Consider the following 10,334-nt stretch of genomic DNA (forward strand, 5'->3'; position numbering starts at 1 on the left):
AATATAAGATATGCATTCTCAAAAAAAAAAAAGGATCACATTTTATGCTTCTACTTGCTATTTTTCCCTCTTCTTTCAACCAGCATTGGATTAAGAAAATGTATGTATCTTTGGTCACCAAATTTCATTTGCCATGGTTGAATCAACCTCTCTTTAAAATTTTCCTGTACTTCTCAAGTCTGGAGCGAAGGAATTTTTTCAGGTAGCTCCCATCACCACCTCTCTGAAGGCTTTCACCACCTCTCTGAAGGCTTTTTGACTTACATGTTCATTTGTCAAAGCAGATGGCTAAAATTATATAAACTCCAGCTCATTTTTACAATTTAAGTTATTCCATATGTAAAACCAATTCAAACCAAAGTAAGTTCCAGTTCATATTACATGGAGTAATAAAAACGTATTTTCTGTTAATTTTGTTTCCAGTGTCCTGTCTGCTTTATGAAACAGTTACTCTGCCTTACTGTCAAGTATCCATCTCCCTAGCAAGAAAATGTCAGTGTTAAGAGCAGGAGAGCTAGTACTTCCACTGTCCTGGAGCAAGAATAAACTAACTACCTGAGTTGGAAAGAAGAACTCTGAACGTTAAACTCAGGACATTTCCCAAGAAGCCGTATGACCAATTTAAAAGCTGATGATATGGTGTGCCTAAAATAATGCATGAACTCTTTTATTTGTAATATATTGATACATGTGATTAATCATGCTGGTATTTCATATGAATATATGCCTAAACCAAATTTAAAAAAAAAAACAAAATTCATTCAACCAGCCATCCTAACAATTCAGCAGAGCTCAATAAATAGCATGCTTTCACAAAGAGGAAGCTTTAAACATTAATTTATATATGCTAAAAATAAGAAACAAGGTATGGGAATGGGAGTATATATAGTAAAAGTAATTCCAAGATTTTCTTCATTTTGATTGTATTGCTTTCTTGTCTACAGGAGGAAAGATTTTGACTTCAAAGGTAACAAAATATTTGAGAAGGGAATTTACGTCTTTCAGTTCTAGATGGTATTCTTCTGCTATTTTCTCAGCAGTACATTTTTCTGGATAAAGTTTATGATTATTGAGAAGTGTCAATGCCTCTTCAATGGAAATTTTGCCTCTGGGAATGTTCATATTCATCGTGTCAAAGTGTTGGCCTTTTAGCAACCTGAATTCCTTTGGCTCTTGAGGAGTTCCAGCATCTTTCACCTAGTACCAAAAAAATAGAAACAAAGAAAAAGGCTTTCAAGATGAGAGAATAGGTGTGACATCTACTTACATGCTTCTCAAATCTCCATTCTTCTTCAAATAAACGCTACACGTGCTTCTCCAAACTACATTTTCATATTACAATGAGCCAAAGTTTAATGGCATTTACCACACTGCCATTTCCTAATTACAGCTCAATTAATCATTAAGAAATTCAGGTAGTTTGGAAAATAATAATCAAATATATACCATCCACTCACCATATTATTTCATGTATATTAAAAGAAAAATGAATCGATTTGATTAGAAACTGCTTTAGAAGTGAAGGATTTTGATTTGGCCCTAACAGCTTACTTGGTAATTTTCCATTCTGTTTCTTAGTTTTGTATTTCACATTCAGTGCCCCCAAATACCTTGAATGAGTTCAAATATTGTTAAAGATCTTACCTTTTCAGAGAAAATAAACCAATGCCTCCGATACCCCAACAAATATAAATAAAACAACCTACACACACCCGCCATTCCCTCTGCTGGCCGCCCCAAGTGCGAGCACGGCAGCTGTGCTCCGTCCCTCACTCCTGCGCCCCGCCTATGCCAATCACTTTCTCCCCTTTCCCTGCGCCCCGCCTATGCCAATCACTCTCTCCCCTTTCCCTGCGCCCCGCCTATGCCAATCACTTTCTCCCCTTTCCCTTTCAACTGCACCCTGTCCACCACGGATGTTGGGTCAAAATAGAAAAATGCTGTAGTCACTACTTTTAAAAACACCCACCAAACCCAAAATTAATACTTCCTTTGTGATGACCAGTTTCCTTTTTTTTAGTGAAGCTTTAAAAGATACTTGTGATGTCTGATCCAGAGAATTAGATAGATCTTACTCTAGAAGACACTTACTCTAGAAGACACTTACGTGAATTCACTACAGCATCTGATGCTGCTGACCACTCCTGTGTCCGCACCACTATCTTTCCCCTTGGTTCCCAGGCCAGCCCTCTCCTAGGTTTCTGTCTGCCTCTCCAGTGGTTCCTTCTTTGTTTTTTTTGTGGGCTGTTTCCCGCCAGCTGCCCCTTAAATGTTAGTGTGTCCTAAGTTCTGGCCCGGGCCCTCTCTTCACTCCATACATTCTTTCTAAGTAATCCCACACATCCCCTGAACTTCAGTTACTACCTACATGTTAATGATTTTCAAATCTCAAACCTAGACCTTTCTCCTGACTTCCAGCCTTAAATTCTCAAATGCCTAATAAGCATCTCTCTACTTGGAAAATCTACAAGCGCCTCAAAATCAACATGTCTAAAACTGAAATTATCCCTTGCCTAAGAAAATCCAGTTCTATCCCCATATTCTCTCAGGGCCCACCACCACCCACCTCCCCCATCCATTCCAAAACTCAAAGCTTCTCTTGCTGTATCCGACATCTCCTTCTCCCTCACTACAATCCAATCAGGGACCAAATTCTGTTGACACTGCCTTCTAAGTCCCTCTTGATTGAACCTATCACTTCTCTCCCAGGCACTAAATCACCGTCGTCCATACCCATGTCCTTTGCAGGAATTACTGCAAAAGCTTCCTAACTGGTCTCCTCTAACTGGATAAAAGCATTTTGCTCTCTCCCAGCCCACTCTCAAAACTGGTCCCATTGTAAAGCATATCTGACGTCACTTTTTGACATGAAACTCTTCACTGACTTCCTCAGGATAAAACCCAAATTCTTCACAAGACATGTAAGAGGCCCCATCACCCGTTATCCCACCCCATTTCTCCCAATTCATCCTACGTTCTCCCCTAATGGTACTACATTCTAACCATCGTCCAAGGACGTCACACACTCTCCTGCCTGTATATTGTAACTCTGCCCTGACACCTTCCTCCTAACTGCTTTCCTTCCCTAAACTCAAAGCTTATTTTCCCATTCCCAGGGAGATCCTCCTTCCACCCCAGATATACTTTTATTCCAATTTCCCTTCTGGTTAGCATTTAATATTTAATACTAAAACTAATACTATTATGATAGAAAAAATATCTGATAAAATTAAACATCCTCTCCTGACCAAAAAAAAAAAAATCTCTAAACAAATTGAAAATACAAGGAAATGTCCCAAATGTGATACAAGTAGTTTTTAATCAGAAACCATATCATTTCATTATAATTAATGGACATCAGAGGCCACCTATGTGAGTAAAGAACAGGAAACAATACCAACTTTCAGTGCTCTGTTAATGCTATAGAAAACACAAGAATTAAGTAAAAGTACTAGAAAGGAAAATTTTAACTGCAAACTGATAAATACAAGCATCTTTAGAAAAATAAAGAGAATCCACTGAAAAACTAATTAAAATGAATTTTTAACACCACTGTATATCTCTTTATGTATTACACAGGCACACCCTGTTTTATTGCACTTCGCTTTATTACACGTCGCAAATAGTGCATTTTTTAAAAATTGGTTTGTGGTGACCCTGTGTGAGCAAGTCTACTGGTGCCATTTTTCCAATAGCATTTGCTCACTTGTGGTGTCACATTGTGGTAATTCTTGAAGTATTTCAAACATTTTTCATTACTATTAGATTTGTTAAGGTGATCTGTGATCGCTGATCTTTGATGTTACTATTGCAGCTGTTTTGCTTTGCCCCTACAACAAGGTGAACTTAATTGATAAAAGCTGTGTGTGTTCTGGCTGCTCCATGATCCAGCCATTCCCCATCTCCTTAGGCCTCCATATTCCCTAATATAAGACAATACTGAAATTAAGCCAATAATGACCCTACAATGCCCTCTAAAATGTTCAGGGGAAAGGAAAAATCCCATGTCCCTCACTTTAAGTCAAAAGCTAGAAATGATTAAGCTGAAGTGTCAAAAGTCATGAGAGACCAAAAGCTAGGCCTCTAGAGTCAGTTAGCCAAGCTGTGAACACAAAGGAAAAGTTCTTGAAGGAAATTAAAAGGGCTACTCCAGTGAACACATGAATGGTAAGGAAGTAAAAGCTTTATTGCTGATATGGATAAAGTTTTAGGGGTCTGGATGGAAGATGAAACCAGCAACAACATAGCCAAAGCCTAATCCAGAGCAAAGCCCCAAATCTCTTCAATTCTATGAGGGCTGCGCTGAATAAGCTACGGAAGAAAAGTCGGAAGTTACCAGAGGTTGGTTAGCGAGATTTAAGCCATCTCCATAACGTCAAAGTGCAAAGTGAAGCAGGAAGTACTTAAATAGAAGCTGCAGCAAGTTAGCCAAAAGACCTAGCTAAGGTATACAGATTTTCAATGTATATAAAAATAGCCTTATATTGAAAAAGATGCCATCTAGGACCCGTTAACCTAGAGAAGTACACAATGCCTGGATTCAAAGCTTCAAAGGACAAGCTAACTCTCATCAGGGGCTAATGCAGCCCGGTGACTTTTAAGTTGAGGTCTATGCTGATTTACCATTCTGAACATCTTAGCCCTGTAAGAATTTTCTTAAATCTATTCTGCTTGTGCTCTTCAAATGGAACAACAGCCTGGATGACAGCATTATCTGTTTACAAATGGTTCACTGAATATTTTAAACCCACTGTTGACACCTACTGCTCGGAAAAATCACACTGACAATTTTACCCGTGCAGAGCACTCCCTCCCCTGTACTATCTGCCACACTTCTCTCGACCATTTTCCTAGAGACCAAAAAGGCTAAGTTCTTTACTTAATCCAAACACACACTACCTGCACAGAAGGCGCCGGATCTTTGGAATCCACATATACATCTTTTAGGAAGGACAACAGTCTGTCATCTTTTCTAGAAATTTCTCCCTCAATTTCTGGATGGCCTAAGGAAAGAAAATGAATGTCATAATATTAAAGCCAAAGAAAATTTCCTCTAAGATCCCAAGCACTGAACACAAGTCACTTTTAATGTTTTTGTCCAACACACAATCGGACAGGAAGGACAGTTACAGTGCTGTCAGGCTCGCAGTCCGCCTGTGAAGACGCGCAGGGAAAATTGCCGCTGCGCGCGATCCCTTCTGATTTTGATTCCCTGCACCAAGCCGCTCCGAGATAAAGACAGAAGCCCGCGGGGACCCGCGCGGCGGGGACACAGGCCTCCGCCCTCCGGGACTCCGCCGCGGGCGCAGGGGCGCCGTCTCAAGGTCACCGGCCCGGGAGCCACGCCTCTCCGCGCTCGGCTGGCCGAGCCCTCCGCGGCCCCCCGGGTCGCCGGGCCGAGGTCGCCGGCGGTAGCCTCCCAGCCCGCACGGGAGCCCGCGCCCGCGCCCCCACGCGCCTCGCACCACTTACGACTCATCTGCTCCCGCAGGCGGTTCTTGGTCGAGGGGTGCCTGGGGGCCCGCGAGGGCTTCATCTTGCTGATCTCCCGTTCAGCACGGTTCTCCAGGTTGAAATTCCTTATTAGGCGAGTCACCGCGGCCCCCATGTCCTCACAACATGATGCCCTCTGGCTCGCGCCACACGTGGGGAGAAGCCGGCGCGGACGCCCTCCGGGACGCAGCGAGCATGCGCACCTGAGAGGTCGACCGGCCACCCGGCGAAAAACGGCCGCTAAGCGCGCGCGGCTCGCCCCCTAGCGAGCGGGAGGGCGCACGCCGCGTCTTGGGACAGCGACCGCCGGGGCCCGCGGAGGGGCGGAGCCTAAGTCTCAAGCCCGCGGAGGGTCTCGGCTCTGGGGACCCCTGGAAACCCCGGAGAGGGACGCGCAGCTTTAACACAGTTCCCTGCACCGCCCACCGCAGACGTTCGGGTTTAATTCCTTCGAAGTGCGAACCCGCCCCGGTTCGAGCTCCCCACGTGATTCCAAAGTTGCACGCTGAGCGGGGAATCACAGTCCTAAAGAAATTGATCTGGACGTCCTTTCACAGATTAGAGCCGCGGAAGAGGAAGCCACTAAAATGTTAACTACTTGTAATTGCACCTTATAAAGGAAAAAAAGGTTCTAAGATTGCGCTGTCCTGCTTGAGTGAAAGGAATATAATGAAAGTGTATTCATTCTCCATGAACGTTTGTTCTCAGTCACTTATTTAAAGTTCCCTCATTTCCCTCTTGCCTAACACATTTCTGCCCCACCGTGGTCTCTTTTTCCGTATTTTATATCCCGTTCCTAGATGGTGTGGATTTCATTTATGCCATCCTTTGTCGATAACAGCTATACCACCCTTTTTCTTCTCTTGAATTTTTTATTTTTATTTATTTATTTTATTTTTTCTTCTCTTGAGTTTTGATACTAATTTGATATTAAATATTTTTTCCTAGTATTAAGTGCAGAGTCACCGCGTCATTCTCTAGCCTATTTCCCCTTTGTCCTGCCTTCTTCATTCTTCACAAACCCTGGAGACTTCCCTGTAATTCAATGAAAAGAACAGCCAATAAGACATGAGAAACAAAACGAGTGTTGTTACATATTCTCTCTGCCTTTTCCCGCCCTCTCCCCACCCCCCAATTCTGAATGGATCACTGCGTTGCTACTCTTACTTAAGATTCTTTAGAAATACTATCATTAATCCATAATAAAAGGGCCCACCAAGAAGTAGCAGGGGTTCCGAAGTTTGAGGTATTTTTCACAGACTGTGACAGCCAGATCGGTTGTCAGATGAGATGTCCTTAGCAAAGTGTTCATTGTTTTTAACCAGTGAAAAGCAAGAACAGAATTGAGGTAAATATACTTGAAGTACTAATTTTTTCTTAAAGAATCAAAGTAAAGGAAGGGGTAATTTTGTTCAACGAAGACTAATGCAATTATTAAATATAATGCTTAATCGTAGCAAAAATATGAAACATTTTTACTGGGATTGATATTTGGAATTGTAAAGGCTAACACACCAATGTTCTCTGGGAGGTTAGTTAGGAAGTTCTCCTGAAGGTGGCAGGCTGCTCCAGGATTTCCATCTGAGACTTAACAAGTGCCTATAACTCAATGATTTACAGCCCAGGTATTTCTTTTTCTAGCGGTGCCAAGAAATTTTCATCTGCCTCCTTATGTCTATGAGCTTCAACAATTATGGTAGCAATTCTGCTTACTGCCTGTTAAAATATTTTAAAAGTGAAAACCTCATTTTCATGGAAATCCCACCGTATTTCTGGCAGCATGAAAAAGTAATGTTAGAAGTTACATTAAGTGTAGGGGGCTGTGGGGATTACTGTACGAAAGCCTTCCTTGAATTCCCACATTTAGAGTTTGGCTTCACCATTGAAGGAGCACCCAGCCCTTGCCAGCTGCTTTGCCCGGTCCTGACCTGGGGCTGCTCGAGCCCTCAGAGCGAACAGAAGGCAGAGGCACTCCACCAGCCAGGCACAATTGGTGGTCACCCTTGGGAATCACCATGGAAATACAGCCTGAATCACAAGTGCATAATTCCAGCTCTTGTCAAAATATGCAAATTAACAGGACGTCTGAACTGAGAACTCCCCCAGGGCTTACATTAAGGGTTGGAGTCAGGTCCCCAAGGAAAGGAAAGTAGGATGCTACTCAGAATTAGGTTATCTCTCTGCATGGAGTGTTATGATGGGACTATATTGCTGAATATATTAGGATGCCAATGAAATCAAACCAGAGACTTGCTGACATAATTAAATGTAAATTCTATGAGGACAGGAATTTGTATCTGTTCTGCTCACTGCTGTATTCCTCACACTGAACAGGGTCTGGTACAGAGTAGGTACTAAACAAATGTCAAATGACTATCAAATGAACCCAGGGTCTCCAGAACTGATTCCCAGCTCCAGACAAGATCTTGCTGCTTGAACACCAGCCTCTCTGCCAGAAGTGAGTCCCTGTGAAGTCACTCACTCTGGTTGAATTCACTTTCCTAATCTTAAAATTTGAATGACATTAATTATCTAATGGGTTTCACATAGTTTAAAATATAAAGTGTCGGATACGGTGCCTGCCTCAGCACGAGGTTCAATATTTGCACTGTGTACCATTTTCCAGAGTTCTGGGACAAGTCTGAAAATAAACCAGAGATAGTCTGAAGCCCTCATCTGTAAGGGTTGGATGAAAGGGATAAAATAAATATCCAAAAGTCAAGGAAGACCCATGTTCTTCAAGAATTTAATTTTTTTAAATAAGTATTCTAAATATAAATTTTACTTCCTGATTTATGTGCTCTGCACATGTGGTAGCATTGCTGGGCTCAGTAAGGTGGGAATTTGGGTAGGAATCATTAGCTCGGGGGCACAAAATGCCACCTGCCTTTGGCTGGCACTGGCACATACACAGTCCCTAGCCAGTCCTGTCCTTGTTCCCCTCCTCCCTATGCCATCTTCCTCTCCACCTAGACTTTTGCCCTTCACGTATTCTTTCCTTTGAACATAACTCAGCGGCATTCTGTGTTCTCCAAAGGATTGCCGTCGCTAAGCCTAGTGGCATGTGACTCAAGGAGCCCAGAGGTTTCATCGACCAAACCTCAGCCACTAGTGGGCAGCACAACACAGGCCGGTGGTGTCCTTGTGCAAGAGAGCCTCTCCAGGGTGTGGATTCCAGCTCAGGGACATGGGAATTTTTGAGAGTCCAGCTGAAGTCATCCACACGGCCCCAAAACTTGGCTCGTTCTGTCGTGATGCTGAGGCAGTGCTGTAGGTCTGAGAAACCCAGAATATCTGGGAGAAGCCCAAACCCCCAAACTATAAACAAAGTATGCTTTGGGCAGATCCCGTGTTCATCCTGAGAAGCACTGGGTCTCACAGATTAGAATATCAACCAGCAGTTACGCCCAAGATGCCTGCCTAGTCTCTGTTGCACTCATGATTTCTCTCATCGTATTAACTTCCTGCTGTTACTAACAAGTACTGCGAAATAATGCCTTAAAACAGAACAAATTTATAATCTTATATTTCTGAATGTCAGAAGTTAGAAGTGGGTATTAGGAGGCTCAGAGGAAGGTTTTAGAAGACTTGTCTTCCTTCTGGAAGCTGTAGGATAGAATCCCTTTCCTTGTTTTTATTTTTATTTTTTGGCTTCTAGAGATTAACAGCCTTCTTGGCAGCCAGCAAGGGCATCATTTCATTGTCATTCCTCCTTCTCTAGGACGCTCCTGCCTCCCTCTTTCCCTCATAACACCCTTGTGATTACATTGGTCCTAATGTGAATGATCCAGGATAATCACCCCATCTCAGGATCCTTAAGTTAATCACAACTGCAAAACACCTTTGCTATGTTCTGGGGATTAAGAGATAGACATCTTTGGGGGGCCATTGCTCTGCCCACCACAGTCACCATCATCAGACTATCTATATCTCTCAGTGTAGCTATGATCAGCTTAGAAAAAAATTCAAATCTAGAATAATGGAGAGAATGCCTAGTATTCTATATTCAGCTCATGGTGCTTATATTCCAATGAAACCACTAAATGTTGAGAGAATAAAACCTTCCTCTTGGGCAATAGTATTCTTTCTGGCAGGGTTTACCTAAGAGCCACAGTAGCTCACTAGTAAATTTGCTACTGCTTTGCCAGGTCTCTACACCGTGCAGAGAGGCATTTCTCTTCAGGTCCCCAGCCTCTCTGGAGCACCTGTCTCCGAGAAGCCTCAGTGAGCGAGAGTATGAATCGGCCTTGGATGTAATGAAGCTTCCCTAATTAGAGTATCTTAGAGACACCAGAATTCTACTACCTTTCTCTCCTTCCTGCTCCATTATTTCCCTCCTGGCTTAGAATTTCAGTCACCCACCCGTCCCTTCCTTTATGTTATGGTTTTTCTCTTCTCTTCTCTGCTGTATCCAATTTTTAAAGGCAGGTCCCCCTGCGGAAAGGCAAGCCATTTGTACAAGAGTTTATCTGTTCTCTGGGTGGGACAGGAAGAAGATAGCTGTATGTGGAACAGGGAGAGTAGAGGGAAGAAGACATTGGGAAAAGTGGGAGATGAAAGAGAAGTAAAGAAAAGGAACAAGAGAATAGAGTTAAAAGTAGAAATGGTGTCTATAGCCCCTCATTCAGCTGAGAAGGCTTCACCCAGCTTCTCTCCCTACAGCTTTTCTTCTTGGTCTTCCCTGTGGACAAACATATAGAAATGAACATCATTGAAAGAAATAATTATTGAGACCTGGGGAATGCAGCCAAAGAAGTACTGAAAGACAGCGTGTGTGTGTTTCTATCAAACACATTTGTTAGAACACTAGAAAGTTCAAAGGTCAATGAATCTGCATTAAG

The 10,334-nt window shown here is 42.7% G+C and overlaps 1 protein-coding gene across 1 annotated transcript; it reads right to left on the reverse strand.

Moving 5' to 3' along the window:
* Positions 1-651: 651 nt before the first annotated feature.
* Positions 652-5,697, reverse strand: NDUFAF4 (NADH:ubiquinone oxidoreductase complex assembly factor 4). Its single transcript, XM_036890358.2, has 3 exons — positions 5,473-5,697; positions 4,900-5,003; positions 652-1,197 (listed from the first exon to the last, which is right to left on the reverse strand). Exons 1-3 carry the CDS (start codon positions 5,606-5,608, stop codon positions 913-915), a joined length of 525 nt encoding a protein of 174 aa, XP_036746253.1. The 5' UTR covers positions 5,609-5,697; the 3' UTR covers positions 652-912.
* Positions 5,698-10,334: the final 4,637 nt, after the last annotated feature.

This window comes from Manis pentadactyla, chromosome 12 (genome assembly GCF_030020395.1).
Source record: "Manis pentadactyla isolate mManPen7 chromosome 12, mManPen7.hap1, whole genome shotgun sequence".
Lineage (NCBI taxonomy): Eukaryota > Metazoa > Chordata > Mammalia > Pholidota > Manidae > Manis > Manis pentadactyla.